We start from the raw sequence: 19219 nt of genomic DNA on the forward strand, positions 1-19219 counted from the left end.
TTTCCAACTTAACCAAATTTAATTTGCATTGCAAACACACCGATTTTCACGTTCACACGCTTTGAAATGTTCATGCCTTTTTTGTCATATATTTCCGCCACATCGCAGCACGTTTTATAAGCTTGAACTTTTGTGTGAGACTCCCCCTGAGCCTCAGAACCTCAGTCACAGACGCGAAGTTATAGACATATGTAATACCGTACTACTGTAGTTGTGGTGATTGAATCAGTAGACATCGTGTAAACAGTCACATGACTTGTGTTCTCGGTTATTTGTAATATTGAGAAAGTGTACAGCACCTACAATAAAAGCCTTTTCTGGCAAACGGTATTTGTTATAATATAATACGAACGTTCGGCTATCAGAAAGGTTAGAGAATTCTAACCGCACGCAACAATAGAGTCAGATACTAATGTAGTAGGTTAACTAAGTCAATAACGTAACGTAAGCTAAGACCGATAAACTCTGCATCTGTATCTGCATCTGTCGGCATCAACCTCTACATCCTAAAACGACCCCAACCTCTACATTTCATTTCTGACCCTTGCCATGATGTGGGCCCTCTTCCATACCATCGGGTTTATCCGATTGTCTCCGCACCATTTGCAGTATGCCAGATCCCTTGTATCCCGTGTCCGCGCTTGGCGCCACCAACAGCAGGCGCCGGTTGCAAGACCTCAACTACCACAACCGCTGCCCTTGCCTCGGCGTTCTCGTGATGAACCGTCTCCGTCCGGATCTGCTGATGACGCACCGCCCGCTTCATCTTCTCGTGATAATTTCGCGAGCACCCACACACTTTAAGTTTCACTATGTGTATCACCTTGCTTCAATACCGATAATGTCCTTTGCATGTACAATTTTGCCGTTTTCCCTTGTCGCCGCTTTCGATTTTGTAACCGTTTTGCTTCGTTGCATGCTTAGTAGCTTATTCTTGTGCTAGTATCGTTTTCACTTTTCCCGCCTTATTGCATGCTAACTATTCCTGTGCATGAGTTTAGCTGTTTCAACCCACCTCAATAGGGGGAGGTGCAGTTGCAAAAAAAAATTTACCCTCTACCCCTTTAGTTTCTCCACAGACTTTGCTGCCACTACCATTGCTGCCAAAACCACTTCAGTATGTCGACGGTATCTGATTCCTCCGCTGACGTTCAAATTGACGAAATCACTTCAGTTACTGAGATGATTCCCGACTCACCCGATTCACCGGTTCAACAATCATCTCCCGCGCCGTATGTGCCGATCGTCAGACCTGGGAAGCAAGGCGCTCCTGCCCCCATGCCCCAGAGCGCTGATCTAGCAGATATACAAGCTACGGTGTTACAACCAGTACATAGACTATTTCGGCCGTTTAAAACAACCGTTACAATGCCGACCCTTGCGGTTCCTGCGCCGCCAACCACTTCGGCTGAGGATCTACTACTTTGGTTCCAGCAGCTGGATGAACTGTTCCAGCTGGTTCCTGATTTTGAGTTTATGAGCAAAATCCTTACCATGGTAGCAGCCACACCTGCTTTCCACATGGCCCCCTTGATGAAGTATATATCCAACGGGGTTACGGACAAAACCCTGGAATACGAACAGTTCAAACAATTTTTGCATGCCCGGTTAATCTTGGAGATACCCTCCAACATGTAGCTATATTACCATCAGTTATTTTAAGCATATGTTACAGTTCATTCATTTGTATATAACTTCAGTTTTTTGTTTGTGCTTGCTCGCCATTGCCACCTTCAGTACGTTACATGTTAATTGTCATCTTTTTCCTTCCGTAGCGGGGGAGGAATGTGGCGGCTTGGCTCGCTTTTGTAAAATCCTTACGTCTTTCGTAGAAATGTGTTTTCCAGAACAATTGGAGTTTTTAAACTTTCAGTCCCGCCACATCATTCTTATGAAAGAGTTTTCCAGCTAGTAAATGGAGTTTAAAACTTGCCTTTTCAGAACACTGCAAACTACCGTTGGTATATTTGAAAACTTGCTACGAATAACTTCGTGTGAAAGCTCCTTATTTAGTACGTTACCAGGTCGCTTCCAAGTAACTGTTTCCAACTTAACCAAATTTAATTTGCATTGCAAACACACCGATTTTCACGTTCACACGCTTTGAAATGTTCATGCCTTTTTTGTCATATATTTCCGCCACATCGCAGCACGTTTTATAAGCTTGAACTTTTGTGTGAGACTCCCCCTGAGCCTCAGAACCTCAGTCACAGACGCGAAGTTATAGACATATGTAATACCGTACTACTGTAGTTGTGGTGATTGAATCAGTAGACATCGTGTAAACAGTCACATGACTTGTGTTCTCGGTTATTTGTAATATTGAGAAAGTGTACAGCACCTACAATAAAAGCCTTTTCTGGCAAACGGTATTTGTTATAATATAATACGAACGTTCGGCTATCAGAAAGGTTAGAGAATTCTAACCGCACGCAACAATAGAGTCAGATACTAATGTAGTAGGTTAACTAAGTCAATAACGTAACGTAAGCTAAGACCGATAAACTCTGCATCTGTATCTGCATCTGTCGGCATCAACCTCTACATCCTAAAACGACCCCAACCTCCAGAAATGTAGAGGACATAATAACATAATCTGTTATGTATACATGGTATGCTATCATATGATATGTAACTAAATACATATATATATATATATATATATATATATATATGTAAGTTACTAGTGAACCAATAATTTAAAAGTACAAGTATTGTGAACTTATTGATTATCAATTTCCCTTAAAGATTTTCTGACTTAAGCCAAGATTTGCACGCGGTAACTTCATCAGCCGTAAGCACACTGTTGAAAAGTCTTGAAGAAGAGCAAAACAGCGCCTTAAGTGATGAAGATACTGAAAGCCAAATTAGCAAACGAATGAAGTCGGTATTTAGCGAAGGGGCGTCTTCCTTTGGGTCGTCTTTCAATCAAGGAATGTTTTTCATGAGTCAGGTATATAAGCGTCGAATTATTAATTATAATTATCAATGAGTTGTTTAAATTTCAGTAATTTTGATTTCACTGGTACCAGTATATAAAGCAAAGCTTGTTAGATTATATTATGATTTCTTAAGCTTGCAACTTCTTTTGGTTATCTTGTGTTACGTTTACGAAATTGTATCCAATGTTATATACCGTAACTATCAAGATCTAGCAAAAGTTTGAAAATAGCATACAGGCTAAGTTGCAAGTGGTTGAAGAAACTATTAAATATACAGGAACAATTTCACTGCATTGCTGAAGAACTTGACTCTCGGCAACCGTTAAACATTCGAAGAGAAGCCCTGATTCGTCTGTGTCAAGTGCCACCATCTGATGTAATGGCGAGCGAAAGTTGGGCACAACTTCGAGTGTCGCTGATCGATGCGCTCGCTGACAGTGATGCTTACATTTCTCACACTGCTCTTAGTTTCCACGCGAAGATGTTTGCAGGTGCTTGAAGTTGGCTTTGATGTTTTTATTGTTTTAATAGGTTAGGTTTCGGGTAGTGCACGTTGTTCTTATTGCACGGTGAAGTTTTGCTGCTTTTATTTTTTCGTTTTTTTTTTACAATGTCATAATTTATCGTTCCGTTTTTTGCAATTTTTTGTAATTTTTTTGTAATTTATTTTTTCGTTTTTTTTTTCTAAAATAAAAATTCTGGTCCAGGGCATTAGCATTGTTGCCAAACAAATTAACCCTACAAACAAACTCCAGTTACACAGGTTTTTCTTTCACCAAGATTAAAAAGATGTTTAAAGTGTATGTAAGTGTTTGGACTATAACAGTATAAGTCTCCCGATACATATTATGTATTGATGACTTATAAAAGAATAATTGTCTTGAGTTTGAGGCATGTCCAGGTATAATATATTGTACAGTACTCATCAATAGTCAAATCTTATTGTTATTGTATTAGTGTCCAACTCACATATTATGAGAAGCACCTACACTTGCTTAGCTGAGCATTTGCTGAGAAGGTTTAAATCTACATCACACCTTCCACTTCTTTCTGAACCTCTGGATATCACTGAACCCTTTGTTGTACAAACTCTAAAAAGGTTTACCATTTAAATGTTGTAATCTTTACGTATTTTATTGCTTTTACTTTTAAGTTAACTTCTATTTGAGGTGGTGAGGATTGCTAAATTTGAATTCGTCAACCGTTATGAGATTTTTTACTAAATACAAATTAGGGTTCGGTTAGCAAATGAATTCCAACGGGAAGTCCCATTAATATGGGTTCGTTACCCTGAAAATTTCTTAGAAGTTGTGATCGACAGCACATTGAGTTTACTCACTGGTCATATGAAAACAGGTTTGAGATTTTTGTATTCTGAAGTTATATGGTCAGAATGTTTTAATTTGTTGTTGGTATCTTTGTATATTGTGTTATTTTTCTTGTAATTATTATGGCAAAAGCATAATTTTCTACACAGCTGGCAAGGACAGCACCAGAGAAAGAGTTTCTGTGCTTCATTTTTTATCACTAGTGGACACTAAAGCACACTGGTTCCGGCGTTGGTTGCACAGCAATTACAGTCGCGCTACTGTCTTAAAAAGAATCGAAGAAAAATACAGGTTAGTGATAAGAAATCTTTTGCTGTAGGCAAAAAACCAAATTTAAACCTCATGACTTTGAAATATAAAATGTTTTCCTAGACTGCTTGTCGTTGAGTCTGTGCAGCAGTGTCTATTATTCTGCCAGGAGTGTGTAGGTCGTAATCATACTTTGTCTCGACATAGTACAGACAAAGTTGAAAGGAGGTATCACTCATAAAACGCACAAGTTTTGAAGATTTGTATCTGTGAATGCAATTTATTATTGTTGTTTAGTTAAATGTGGCGTTTTTGCTATCATATCTGCTACATCATTTTGTGTTAAAAAGGACAACGTACATGCCAAATGAAGTTCGATATGCATATTTTTGCCATTCTTTGTCACTAATTGCACAAATACTGCATTATTCTGGTGGCCGAAACCTATTTCCGTTGACCATTTCATCCAAAACTTTATCAATTCAACATCTCCTTGTATCTTGGATTAAGGTCAGAAGCACTTTAGAATGTGAATATGATCACGACAAGGGTGTAGTACTGCACAATTAAAGAAAGTTTTTTGCTTTTAAAGCTGCTCAATTATGCCAAATATAAGCCTAAACCTGGCCACAAGATTTACGAGTCTGCAGCGTTGGTGGGAAAGGTACTGACTGTTCATCAATGCTTTTATTATCATTTAACGTGTAATTTGTTTGAATTGACGTAAATCAATGCATCTCCATTCATTTAGGCTTTGTGCAGTCTTTGCATGTCAAATGCATTTGTAAAAAGCTGTATTTCTAGTGAAGTCATCAGCGCTTTACTTCAACCAATTAAGTCTTGGTTAGGTAAGTTAACAATGAAATTCAATGAAACAGTTACTTGAAAAGTCTGTTCTTAACGACCAATTTAATTTCAGGTGATTCGAATCCCAGGGCCAGTGAGATGACCATGTTGCATACGTCAGAAATCTTGGCAGCCCTAGCATCTACCTGCTCTGGAAGAAAATTACTCATGGAAACTAAAGAGAAAGACAAGAAGTAAAACGAGTTTTATCATTTTATCATGTATAGTCTATCAGTCTATCTATTTTATCATGTATAGTCTAAGAACTGCAGCTACCCCAATCCAGTCGTGGTAATGTCCGTGAACGATCCCATATTAATGTCATTAAAAGAACATTACACCATCACAGAGGCAAAACCATAATGGTAACAACTGGACCGACAACGGATGAAATAACTGCGCCAACTTTTTAAGACACTTTTTAAAGTTAACTAAAGAAAAGTTTCGTGAACTTTCCATTTAACGAAAATCATAAGGTTATTTTCATTTTTTTGGGGATGATATTATTCCGTTATTGAAATAGGATCATGTTTCGTTACAACCCGTCGGTCAGGTAGCAGTTTTTCAGACCAAAACGTGCAGGTACACCAATCCACAATCACAACACGATTGATTACTGAACAGGATGTTACGTTTTAGCAAAGCAGATGACATTCCCTTCCGGTTTAAATCAGATTGGTGACGTCAAATGGTGCTTAATTGTTTTCCCGTGGCCGGTGTAACTCGTATGAATTGTGACGCAACAGGCATGCTCTTACAGGTGCGATATGTTTATGTTTTGCAAAATGTCGTCGATTGCGGAAGCTTTACTTGCATCACAATGCGAGCGGTGTTAGTAACAGACGAACGATTTGTTGTAACAACGTCTGCTTCGTTCGTGCATGTCATGATTCTAAACATGCTAATACCTGTGTGTGGCTAACACCTGGCCTGTTTAAGTAGAGCGGCAATACGCGTCTTGTTAAATGTTTGTATTTTTTAACTCTACCCTTTAATTACCGCACCATCGTTATTATAATCTGACTAGATTTTTCTGATAGTTTTTCTTTAAACTATATCTCAAGTATTTTACCGTAAAGTTCATGAAATAGTTTTAACATTACGTTAAGTTGCCGTGCTCATTGCTCTGTTGTGTTATGTGCACTGCAAAAGCGTTACTTGTTTAAGGGTCTTTGTCCTGAAGCTTATAGTAACTTGGACAGTCCTGTATAGCTTGAAAATATATTTTCGAGAAAATTTCACAGTTTCATTTCACAATTTCAATACTTGTACTTATTTAATAAGAAATGTTACCGAGAAAAACCTGAGTTAGTCGTTTTCAGTGGAAAGCGACAAGAGTGGAGTTTTTACTGCAAAGCTCTGAACATAAACGGAACATTTTATGTCTATTTTGTGTGAACATCATCATATTTCATAAAATTAAAACCTAAAAGCGAACGAATGATTGTTCAAACAATAACCGTGATAATTTTGAGGTAGGTCGTTGTACTGAGGTTTCTTAGTTCTCTGGAAAGAGTTCTTTACAAGTCCTTATAAAAGGTTTCGTATAACAAAAACGAGTGCACACCTTACGTTTTCAACAACGTTCTATTACATTTCCCACAGCTTCGAACGAGGAAAAGAACAGCGATCATTTGCGCCATCGTGTGGGCAGTTGCCGCTATCATGTCTCTCCCAGTGATGATTTACTCTCAGCTTGAAGAAGTGACAGGAGAACTTAAGTGTAGGATAATGTTTCCTGGTTATAAGCCTTTTGCTGACACCGATACATACATCGACTATGGTATCATGTAAGTGGCAATTGCATTATAGCAATGTAACATTGGGCCCATCAAACTTTCAGCCCTTGGCGTGTAAGTGCATGCCAAAACGCAATCTGTCCAACGTCCACGTACACAGCTGCTTTACTTCAAATTATACCGAGAAACATTTGATTTAAAATATTAATTAAGCAATTTTTTTCTAACTAAAGTACAGTCTTGTATCTCTCAATATTTGAGTTTTACTGAAATATTATCTTTTCAGCTATGACGATTCGGCGTTCAATTACTCTAGCAATGACTTAATCGGTCTCGATTTCTTCGTTTCGACAGGTAGCTAGTTCGTAAATTTTCCTAAGTTATTCATCGCTGTGACCTAACGTTCAAGAGTGAGGTAGTTCAAGATGCTAAATTTTAAATAAAATCAAAAACATTAACCATGAAATGTTTTACATATTTTAGTCCCCTCAGCCGAAGAGCCTGTTTATTATGAAACTTGCTCACACGCGGTCAAGTCGCACCAATATAGAATTTGGTTGGTCGTCAGCTTTGTGCTTTCTTTTGTCGTCCCGTTTTCCATCATAAGTAAGTTGGATTCCATGAAATATTAATAGATGATGAATCATAGAATGCTCCACGCTCTTCTTAGCTTTGGCGTAATTTAATGCTGATGTAATAGGCGGTAACAAATTGACGTCCTTGACGAACGCAAATGTCCCTCGCGTTTCTTTATTTGCGTATCGCCCATATTTCATCATCACCGTAGTAAGCCACGTTTAATTTGCGGTATTTATTCTATTATATGCCACTCCACAGTTAATCCACCGATCTAAAAATAAAATATTGAAGTTTAAAGCTGAACTTTAAATTGAAGTTCAATTGCTTGTGTTTTATAAAGAACTGTGATTGTGACGTTTAATTCATTGTGTGATTTATATTATGGGTGCTTATAATATGTTATGGCTAGTTTCACAAAAGAGCTAATTTCTAATAACTTATAAAAGCTAATAAAAGCTAAAATAAAAGCTAAAATTTAATTTCTGGTCACTTTATTGAAATGTAACTCAAACGATAACATAGTATGACGTGAAAGTTCGTGCATTATGATTGTTTTTGCAACCAGGTTGTTTCACATTTCTAAACGTTAGAGTTTGTTCACAATCTCAGTGATCATTTCCTTTTCAGCTATTCGTCCTGTCCAACAGGAACTTCGTTGTATTGTTCGGTTGTTACGTTTTCTTGTTTATTTAGTGAGTCACATCTTGCCTTTTGTTCCCAGCGGTGAGTTACGTTCTTATACTGAAGCGGTTGCGGGCGTCGGAAGAGCGAATAGCTACAATGACTGGCAAAAGAACTCAAAATATGAGACGAAAAGTGACCCGCATGGTGGCGGTATTGGTGGTTTGCTTCGTCATTTGCTGGCTGCCGTATCACATTCTTCAACTCTGTAAAATAAAAGGTGTGGTCGATTTTCATTGCAGACATTGTCAAAGCGCGTTTGTCGATTTCAAAATAACTCCAGAAAGCAAAGCAGTGTAAATTAAATTACATATTAGCAATAACTTGGCATCACAAAACCTTTTTTCAATCTCTTACGCATTCCCATGTGTTAACAGGTTTCCAGGCTTCGGTTATGATCTGTAACGTGGTTGAGCAGTTTGTGGTGGCGCTGGCGTTTGCAAATTCTGCTATAAACCCGATTCTTTACAGTTTTCTCGGTCATAATTTTGGCGAACGTCTTCGCGAAAGCGTTAACCACACAAGACGACGTTTGCGTCGCGGCAGCTCCGCCACTGGCGTGTCGGGCCACCAAACACGCAGTCACACTGAGCATGCTGTAAGTGTTGAAAGATTCTTGTAAAATCGCAACAATATTATGTTTGACAAAAAATAAGTTTGAAGGTAACTATAGTTTGTTTTGTTTAAATATAGTTTGTTGTTTGTAAAATAAGTTTGTTCAGGAACCCGAGAAATTTAATATTTTTATTCTCAAATCAAAGGCATATGACTAAGCCATGTTTACATCGGATCCGTATGTTAGGAGTTTTTTGGAAGTAACATTACTTCCGAGTCCAACACTCATACTTATGCGTAAAAACAGTAAGCACTTTAAAATGCAGGGCCACTCATTATTTCCGAGACGTTTCAGTCAGCTGGTGGGCTTTCGTCGAGGTTACCGTAACTCAGCCAGCGGCGAGGGCAACCCGGTACAAATTGATGACAACTACCACAGTGAAGGACGCAGAGTAAAATTTGGCATCCCTTTGCGTGACTTGAATAAAAAGCGAGAACGGCAATACGAGAAAACCGAGGTGATTGGTTTAAATGGTTTCTGCGTGTAGTATAATCTCGATACTAATCATGGAAATTTGACTTTAAGACGCCATTTTCATCAAGCTTTAGTTTGGTGTTGTCTTTCAAACAATGTGGATAAATTTAATATCAATTTTAAACAAAAATGTTTTAAACATCGTTACACTTTTTATTTCACATCATGACTTCATCCAGCATTTGACAATAAACTGAGGCCATAACCTAAACTATACAAATAAATATTTACAATGTATACCTAATATATACAATAATGAAATATATATTTATATAATAAATAAGCTAAACTGAGGCAAGAACCTATACAAATCTTGAATTGTTTGTGAAAAACCTTAAAGTATTAAATCGACTTTATCCCACCAACACGAATTTGATTGCCTTTTGCAGAATGCAACCGCGTTTACTTCGAACCCGACAGAGCTGACCAGAGTCACCGTGGACAAAGAAACGCCCAAGAAATCCAGCTTTTCCGAAGCGGATACTGTCTGAAGGTTTAGAGAAAAATAAAACAAAAAAATCTGAACACGTTATTTCTCAACAACGGAAATACGTGTTAGATGTTCTACCAGTGACCCGAGTCATGTATTTCCTTTTGTTATAGCAAGCTAATACCTTGTTTTACTTCATTACAGTATATAGGACATGCACGCGTCCGTTTCCTGCTGATATTTCACATTAAAAACAACAACAATGAAATCATCTGATCACGTGTCTTCCAGCAGGCTGCTAACTTCCCACGTCGCATCTTCCGTGGTCTTCATTGTGCAATCGCTGTTTTTTTTTCAATTGTTCATGCATTATAGAGACCTTTTTTTTTATAGAGACCTGCGTCATGATGGTTTGTTTTCCGTAATTAAAACACTTTTTGCCTTATTTTTTTTATGGACGTTACGCCTATTTATTTGTCGATATGGCGAAAACCTGAAAACTGTCTCACACATTTGTTAAAAACAACTTCGTTTGTATCTGAATGAACGTCATTGACGTTAATACCCGCTGTAAACACTTTATGGTACCATTGCAGAATACAGGTTATTCCAATAGACCCATATTTGTTTCCTGTAAACAAATTTAACCATTTTGCTTAAGAGGTTCGAATTGCATCATATTATACTGATATTTCTTTGTCTTGTGTAGCGCTTTATTTTTATGAACGGCTAAAACTCTTCAAACGTTTGATTTCGTTAGCTTTTTGAGAAAAATTCTTTATGTTCCTTTTATTTCATTATCACAAGAATTTTGCTCATATACAATAAAATGTGATTGTGCATGTGCTATTTCTGGTCGTATAGGTGTCATAGATAGGGGCGAGTCGAACACAAACAATAAGATGACTGATCCATGAAGTAGAACAGTGTTAGTCATTGTGGACAACTCTTTGATAACGTGGTTATTGCAATAACGGATGCGTTATATATGAAAATCGTTATCTGATTAATTATTTTTGTGTTTATGCTGTAGGAAACGTGGACATGACATTTATTTCCTACGATTTGTTGTTGCAGTACTTCGTATAGCGGCTATAGCCTATAAACCCTTAAGCTGTACGTGGTGGACTAGAGGGTTATAACAGCTATAAAAAGTTGAAGCATTAATAAAAATTACCTTCCCCGATAAACTTACTGTTAGCTATTGTTTGATTTAAAGCCAACTTGTTTTGAGATCTCCACTTCAAACTTATGCCGCATAGAAGATTAAAATTTTCTTTATCTATCTCCGATCTTGAAAGATTTTCTTTTTGTCTGCTTTTTCCCGCACAGGCTGCGCATCTGAAAATCGCATTGAAAAGCGGTAGCCTATGATCGATTTCGCATTTTGCCCTTTCCAAGTAACAAGCTCCAATTCGACGAACCGAAAACAAGCTTTCACAACATGATGAAATGATATTTAACTCACAATGATGTATACTTGTGACATGATAAGCATTTCCATCAACGCGTACAACGATGACACCGCAAAACTAAGCATTTTATGTGTATAGTAATCATATATGGTTAAACTCCTACAAGACTTTGATGAAATAAAACACAATAAAGTAGCTGAAAATAAAACATTTTATGAAAATCTGTTTTCCTCCAAAAATGTGTGTCCTTCTCCGTCGTCAAGGTTTTCTTCATCAGCAGAATCAGTTTTATTATAGTGGATCTTTTCATGGCTTCTTAGGTCTATCTTTACCTTAAAGGATTTGGAGCAAACGTCACACTTGTGTGGCCGCTTATCAGTATGCCGCATGCGATGTGACGTCATATATGACCGAGCACTAAATTCTTTCGAACAAATTTCACATCGATGGGGAGATTGATCAGAATGTGACGTCATGTGAAAATTCAAAGCTGTTCGTGACGCATATGCTTTGTTGCAAATGTCACATGGAAATTTGGTTTCGTCATGTGAAACACTGTGCTCTCGTAAACTTGCGTTTGTGGAAAACGACTTTTCACAAACTGAACAAACGTAAGGTTCTATACCAGTGTGAGATCTTTCGTGGCAATTTAAGTCGGATTTCCGACAGAAAGATTGGCTACAAAACTGGCACACATGTTCACGGACTTGAGAATGACACTTAGAATGTCTTCGAAGTTCGAATTTTCTCTTAAAATTTTTTTCACAAATTTTACAGGAAAACGGTCGTATGTCACTATGACTTACTTTGTGGAGTCCAAATTCGTGTTCTGTTACAAAGCACTTGGCACAAACTTCGCAAGAAAATGGTTTAACTCCCAAATGTCTTTTCATGTGTTCTTCCAGTTTTGATTTGTTTACAAAAAGCTTGTCGCAAATCGAACAAGAAAATTTCTTTTCTTTGTGAAGATGTGACTTCTGTATCTTTAAACTTCCTTCGATACCAGAATCTATTTTACTAGTGAGATCACTTGGTGGTCCTTCAATATGAGCCTTTGTATGAAGAGTGAAGCCACATTTACTTAGCAATTGTTTGTCACAAAAAGGGCAAAAATATTTAGGCTGTTCCACATGTGATTTTTCATGGACCTTGAGGGCAGCTTTAGTTTTGAAAGATTTTTCACAAACTTGACAGATAAAAGATCGTATTTCGTTATGTCTTGAAAGATGATGCAATCTAATTTCTCCCTTAGTTTTAAAGCGTTTACCACAAGTTTCGCAAGAATGAGGTTTGATATCCAAATGACCTTGGACGTGAATTCTTAATCCTGATTTCGATGTGAAAGTTTTCTCGCATATTCGGCAACAAAAAGGTTTCTCCTCACTGTGAATCTGCATATGATATTTCAAACCAGATTTGGTGGCTAAAGCTTTGCTACAAACTGAGCATGAATAGTCCTTGGTCCTTGTATGTAGCTTTACATGCAATCGTAAACCAGCTTTCCATGCAAAGGCCTTTCCACAGGTGGGACAAATGTAAGGTTTTTCGCCAGTATGACTGTTAAGATGGTCTTTCAAGGAGCCTCGTTCCTTGTATGTTTTGCTGCAGATGTCACAGGAATACCTCGGGCCGGGTTCGTCACTTGAGTGGTTTAACATATGAGCATTTAATTGCTCTTTCCATCTGTACTTCCGGTCACAAATCGAGCATACATATGGGGTTTCCCCTGTGTGAATGCGCATGTGACGTTTCATGTGACCAAGATGTGCAAATGACTTTTCACACACTTGGCAGGAATAAGGTTTTCGGAATTCATGAACACATGCAATATGCCGTTTTAGCACGGCAGCAGTACAAAATGTTTTCTCACAAACTGAACAAGGAGGCGATCTTTTGTTTTCGTGAGAATTCTTGTGATCAATCATACTTGAGTTAGTTTTAAAACCTCGCTCACAGACCGGACAAGTAAATGGTCTTTCGTTTGAGTGTGTTGCTCTGTGTCTTTTCAAATACTGTCTATTCACGAATCTTTTCTCACAGATATCACACACATGCGACTTCACACCAAGATGAGTTGCTTCGTGTCGTTTTAAAGTCCCGCTGCTGGAGTAGCTTTTGTCACAAGTCTTGCAGATGAACGATTCCTGCTTTTCATGAACATATTTATGATGTTTCCGAAGTGAGCTTTTTGTAAGAAGCTTTTTATTGCAAATTTCGCAAGCAAACGATGCCTTCTCCTTATTCAAGTATTTTATGCTTTTTAAAGGGAGTCTGCACTTTTCTTGGGTATCCGTGGATCCCTCAGTGGTAGAACAACACGATTCCGTGTGTCTCGGTTTATCCTTTGACTTAATCGACTCTGTTGAAATGGCGTTGCTTTCTGAACCGAGCAAACAATTCTCGCCGTCGTTGGTTAAACGTGAAGCCATATTGACCTTGCTGAGTCCATTCATAACAACATCATTCACACCAAAGCGAACTTCGCCCGCAGCCTCCATAATGGCAGCAACAAGTTTTTAATATCAGAAGCCCCTTTATCTTATGTTTGAAACTTACGCAAATAACTTATACCCTGAAAATAAAAGTTACCCCAGTAAGGTCAGATCGGAATTTATTTCTTGTACTATTTATTTTGGAATTGTTACTTTGAAACTTTAAACAGTTGATACGGACAAGGCGTCTGTATCACCCGGTCGATTGCCCGGCCTATCCTATCCTGCCTATCGGACATCACAATTTACATTAACATTATTAGTCACGTCATGTCGTGGTTTTCGAAAACGATATGATAACTAGCTAGCCACAGAAAACATAACATAGACATATTGTAAATACAGATGGCGAAAGGAAGGGAGCGGGTAGGCCTCCCTTTTTTTACTGGGATGACCTGGCCCCTCCACATTTAAAAAGACGATAGACGATAGACTTTGTCAGCCCACTGGGGTCATCCACATTGAAAAAGGTTCTACCATGGCTGTGGTTCTCTTTTACTATTGAACAAGTCTGGTTTTAACATAATAATGAAATCACTATGCAACTAAACAGACACTGTAACATAAACCTCTTTAAGCTAACACTAAAACTTCTACCTGGCTAGGATTAATACAGATTAAAACAGCTCCTTGCACTCGTACTAACAACTTGCCAAACAGTTAAACGTGTCAGGGTTGAATATGAACCAGAATTATTACATAAAATATGCCTGTGACGTAATCACCGTGGTGCTGAAGATGAAGTACTGTATACGAATGTGAATATATGTATGAAGTTTATGAAGATGAAGTATATTGCAAAGTAAGGCTTTGATGAAATTTGATTTGCAAAGAGTTGGTAATTGTTTGCGACATTAGACCTATCATTATTAACTTAATTACAGTGAGAGGTAAGTCGGCCTTAAACCAAAGAGTAATTGCCAGTCAGTGCACTTGAGAAAGAATTTTTACAATTATGTTATGGTTATGCAGTTACTGCCATAAATACCCAACTAGGGGGCAAAAACTGCAAAATCATTGTTTAATTATGACGAAGATGGCGGTTCCAATTACCTCACAATATAAAAAAATGTGCACCACCAAGGTATTTGGTCCAATTACGAATAGAAAGTTTCTTGTCACAGACAATTCGTCCAGATACGTACAATTAAACAGAAGTTTTGTGTATAGCAGAAACATTTTTGAGTGAACTAGGCTAAGCTAGCTTTAGTGTATTTGTACTGATGAATGCAGCAGCTGACCTACAGCGCACCAAGCTGATCAGGTTTGCCGGTTGTCACTAGCCTAGTGACCTAGCCCTGTGTGGGTAACTGCTGTAAAAACAAGAATCCTTGACAAGTATATATTGTCTTCTGTGACATTCCTATGCTGAAAATAACTAATAGGCTACCTGCTACTAATCACCTACCTATGGAAAGGTATTTCTTCGTTAGCACGTTAGCTAGCCTATACAAGTATACAGTAACGTGATTGACCCAGTATCAGCGTTCTTTATTGTCCCGTATATATACTGCTTTACTATACTATATCTAATACAAAAAGGCTTGTTTGTATTGGTCTGCTATTTAAAGCGCAATTACACCAGATCGTTAGCACTCTTTTGGTATAGCAAAAAGTTTACCACCGATTTATATGGCAACAACAAAGCGCTACATGGACTCTTGAGAAATACTTGACACATAACTCACAACAAGGAAACTAAAAGCTTGTACGAATTATTGTCTGCGGTATAAACATATTCTGTTCCCGCTGTAGCTTACATTAAAGCATTTGTGCTAAAACAAAGCACTGGAAAAAAGCGCAACACTCACACTTTGCACCACGTTGTCCACAAAAGCTGCACTTGTGTCAGCAACGTTGCCTTCTCTGCTCAAAGTACACTCTTATGCTCTCTTGTCCCATTGAAGACCACAAAAGCTCACAAGTAGAGTCAAGTGATGCTTTCTTCTTACCTGTGATAAAGCGCCTATAGACCGCAAGCTGCAAACTTTTAGAATTTAGAATTACACAAATAGAATAAAAAATTTACTTAATACAGTGTAATCAAGACAAAAATATGCAGATATCGTAAAACTGAGAGAATGTACATTATTCATCAACCCTACTTCCTGTTCCACTCGATTCAGTTCAAGCTGGTGTGTGATACTTTCGTTTTCCGAAAATGCTCCTTAGCGATACCAGATCCACAAGTTAATAAATAATAATTATGCTGGAAAATTTACTTTTTCAGCATGAACATGCGCACAATTTTTATTGCAATTGATTTTTTTTGCTATAACACAACAGCGACCACCACTATAGATCTCATACTTTGAAAGCCTAGGGTTTGTCAACGGTTTTCATAAAACTGTACCAATCTTAAAACGAACTCCGTAACAGAAAATTTAATCATGCAAATAAGCATGCGATATGTGCTGACGTAATGACAAGTTTCACGTAACTTCAATGGTATGTTTGATGAGACGGTAAATTCTTGACAAAACAAAGCCACTTTCATATCTGTAGCATAACCTCAGAGTTTTGGTATGTAATTTGCTCCGTAATTTAATGCTAATCTTGTTGTAGTTGCTATATTCTGTAGATAAAATGTTTAGGTATTTTTGTGTCTATTTCTCGCTCTGTATATACGTGCGCGAATATGCACGAATATATATGAACAGTCATGGCGCGCACTGTACATTTGTACTATTTCTTGATTGCTGATGGGAATTTTAGTTAACGGTGATACTTACATATTCAAAAGTACCACTCCACTAGTTTAAGGCAAACATTTGTATCTACACTGTAGAATAACTCTGCAAACGTTGCTCTACAAGTGGATGATTTAAGTGTCGAATTATTCGAAGTGAACGGTCCTGTATATATAGTTAAACTAAGAATGTTTTTCTGGAATTTGGCTCTCCATAATATCGATTATTACGTAAAACCCTGTCAATAGGTTCAGGTTAGTTACCTGTTGACAACTTTACTGTATGTTGCTTATTGGTACGACGAATTATGCGCAATAACAGTTGCATTTATCGTTTGGAAATCACCTTTAGTTTCTCTTATGACATCACAAGCATAGGTGACACAAAAGAAACTGTATCTATTGAAGTTGTCAACCTTCATTCTTCTTTCTTTGCGATTACTTTTGAACATATTCCGGTTCGGAATTCACGAATATGAATGAAATGTTGGTGTATTATTTGAAGAATCGGTATCTTAAAACTAAATTACAATTGGAAAATAAAATCATACCCTACATTAGATTACGGCAGGAGATTCCAACCATTGGCCAGAGAACCGGCACCGGACCATGGACAGTTTGCAGCCGGTCTGCAAAGGTTTCAAACAACTCTCGTGAAAAATTGAAAACGATACTTTTACAGTTCAATAGAAAACACAAGAAGCACGTTTTGCGTGTCACCGTTTATGTTCTTTATTTGTTTCGCAATTTTGAACGTGCAGGCAAAATAGGTTGCCAATTAAATCAGTCCAAATAAAACAATCTTGTTGTAAAGATGACGTGTTGACATTTCCACTGAGTTACTACAGGACACGTTATGGTGAAAGCGCCTTTAATACAATGACATATTTCTGTAAAATGTTCAGCATGGCTCGGGAAAGACGCAATGAATAACTGTTTGATTTTTTAGAACAAACAAATCTGGAGTGTCCTGCTACACGCGCTATAACCGCCCGAGTTATTTTGTTCCACTTCTCGCCGAGATGAAATGAAAGAAAACACGTGCAGACCCACAACAGCATATTTGTCGCATGACATTAGTTTTGGTAATTATAGACTATACATTCTGATTACTTTAGGTAGTTTTGTTTAGTCGCAATAATTAAAACACTTTACTGGGACAATACATCGTTCTTTCTCCGTCCGTTTTCTTTTTCTAAACGAAAACGTTTCTACTTAAACCCGCAAAAGCAGCACAACGTCTATTTCCGGTTGCGTCTTTTGAAGAAAATTAATTGTAATATGACAGAGGTTGATTCTATGCAGCCAAGCAAATGTAGGTACACAATACACACTGATGTTATGATGATGATGATGATGATGATGATGATGTTTTTATGTTTATGATGATGTATGTTTTGCAGTTAGGGCATTCAGCAGAGAGTAGCAGAGCTCAATGAAATATATGAAACAATGTATTTGTATTTCTAAATAGATTTAATTGAAGCTTAGTTTAATTGTACTTATAAACCGTGGTCTTTTCGCCTCTCAAAGTTATAGGCCATGTGTTTTCTATAAGTATCGCGCTGGAGTGAGAGGTTCTGCTATAGAACATATCACTGCATATATCGGTTGATTGGGTCTTTATCGTGTTTTGTTAAACAAATTAAAAAAACGCTTAGAGCGAGGCAGATATTACTATAGCTAGTCATATTGTGGGTGGATATCATATTTAAAATGTATTACTTTCCGTACAGCAGAAATTTTATTTGTATCTGTTGAAAATTATTGCACGATTTCCACATTTACAAAATGCCTAAGTGTCCAAACTGCAATAAAGAAGTATATTTTGCTGAAAAAGTGTCTTCTCTTGGGAAAGATTGGCATCGCCCTTGCCTTAGATGTATGAAGTGTGGAAAAAACTTGACAGCTGGAAGCCACGCCGAACATGAAGGCAAGCCGTACTGCCACAATCCTTGCTACGCTGCCTTGTTCGGTCCAGGAGGCTTTGGACACGGTTCAAAAACCGAGAGTCATAAATATTGAACGTTTACTTATACACTTATACAGCTTGCAATTTTGTATTAATTAGTAACACCAAAAAACATTATCTTGTGTGTATACATAACAATGCTAAGCTTGTATTAATCTACTTAAACTTATTAAACTTCCACTTTAATATCTTTTACCGCTTGCTTGCTTAAGTAGGTTACAAGATTGTATGGCATATACGCTTCACTATACCTGCACCAGAACAATGACCTCTCTCTTTGAATGTTATCAAGTGGCCACAGTCACTACATACGTATGAGTTTAGATTTAAGGTTATCTTTAAACTTTTACATTCAACGTAACTAGATTCCAAAATTCATGGTTTTCCTCACGTATTGTAAGAAATTACTCACAGTAATCAAAGTCACAATGTTTGGCAGTAAAAATGCGTCTTGATTGCATGCGTGTTTTTTTGTTAGTTGTTTGTGCCGATTAAAGCGCTGATTTCACCCAAGAGCCTGGCTTGCGCTGATTGCCGTTAGTAATGATGACTGTTGTATACGTTGGTGCCATAGAGAACACGCAGAAAGAGACGTTAAACGAGGGTAAGAAGGACGGTCGTGTGTTAAGCTAGACTGTTTTGAGACTTCGTCATCTCCTTTTTATAATCACATGAGTACCTTCTTTTAACACAAGTCGTTTATTGCAACGTGCAAGTATTTTATCTGGCTGTAGCGACAAACCGTTAAGCAGCAAGAACCGAGCAGA

General features: G+C 37.7%; 2 protein-coding genes across 3 annotated transcripts; one reads left to right on the forward strand and one right to left on the reverse strand.

Moving 5' to 3' along the window:
• The first annotated feature begins 5447 nt into the window (after positions 1 to 5447).
• On the forward strand, positions 5448 to 10730 carry LOC143470163 (uncharacterized). 2 transcript variants are annotated; one of them, XM_076968100.1, is made up of 9 exons: positions 5448 to 5559; positions 6971 to 7155; positions 7391 to 7458; positions 7588 to 7710; positions 8405 to 8584; positions 8742 to 8962; positions 9246 to 9437; positions 9844 to 9947; positions 10089 to 10730. In XM_076968100.1, the coding sequence occupies exons 2-8, from the start codon at positions 7031 to 7033 to the stop codon at positions 9943 to 9945; spliced, it is 1011 nt and encodes a 336-aa protein (XP_076824215.1). In that variant the 5' UTR covers positions 5448 to 5559; positions 6971 to 7030; the 3' UTR covers positions 9946 to 9947; positions 10089 to 10730. The 2 variants fall into 2 exon arrangements, with proteins under 2 accessions (XP_076824215.1, XP_076824214.1); XM_076968099.1 differs by lacking the exon at positions 5448 to 5559 and adding an exon at positions 5972 to 6125.
• Positions 10731 to 11328: 598 nt separating this feature from the next.
• Positions 11329 to 13867, reverse strand: LOC143470156 (uncharacterized). Its single transcript, XM_076968093.1, has one exon. It carries the CDS (start codon positions 13795 to 13797, stop codon positions 11512 to 11514), a length of 2286 nt encoding a protein of 761 aa, XP_076824208.1. The 5' UTR covers positions 13798 to 13867; the 3' UTR covers positions 11329 to 11511.
• Positions 13868 to 19219: the final 5352 nt, after the last annotated feature.

Source organism: Clavelina lepadiformis, chromosome 9, assembly GCF_947623445.1.
Source record: "Clavelina lepadiformis chromosome 9, kaClaLepa1.1, whole genome shotgun sequence".
NCBI lineage: Eukaryota > Metazoa > Chordata > Ascidiacea > Aplousobranchia > Clavelinidae > Clavelina > Clavelina lepadiformis.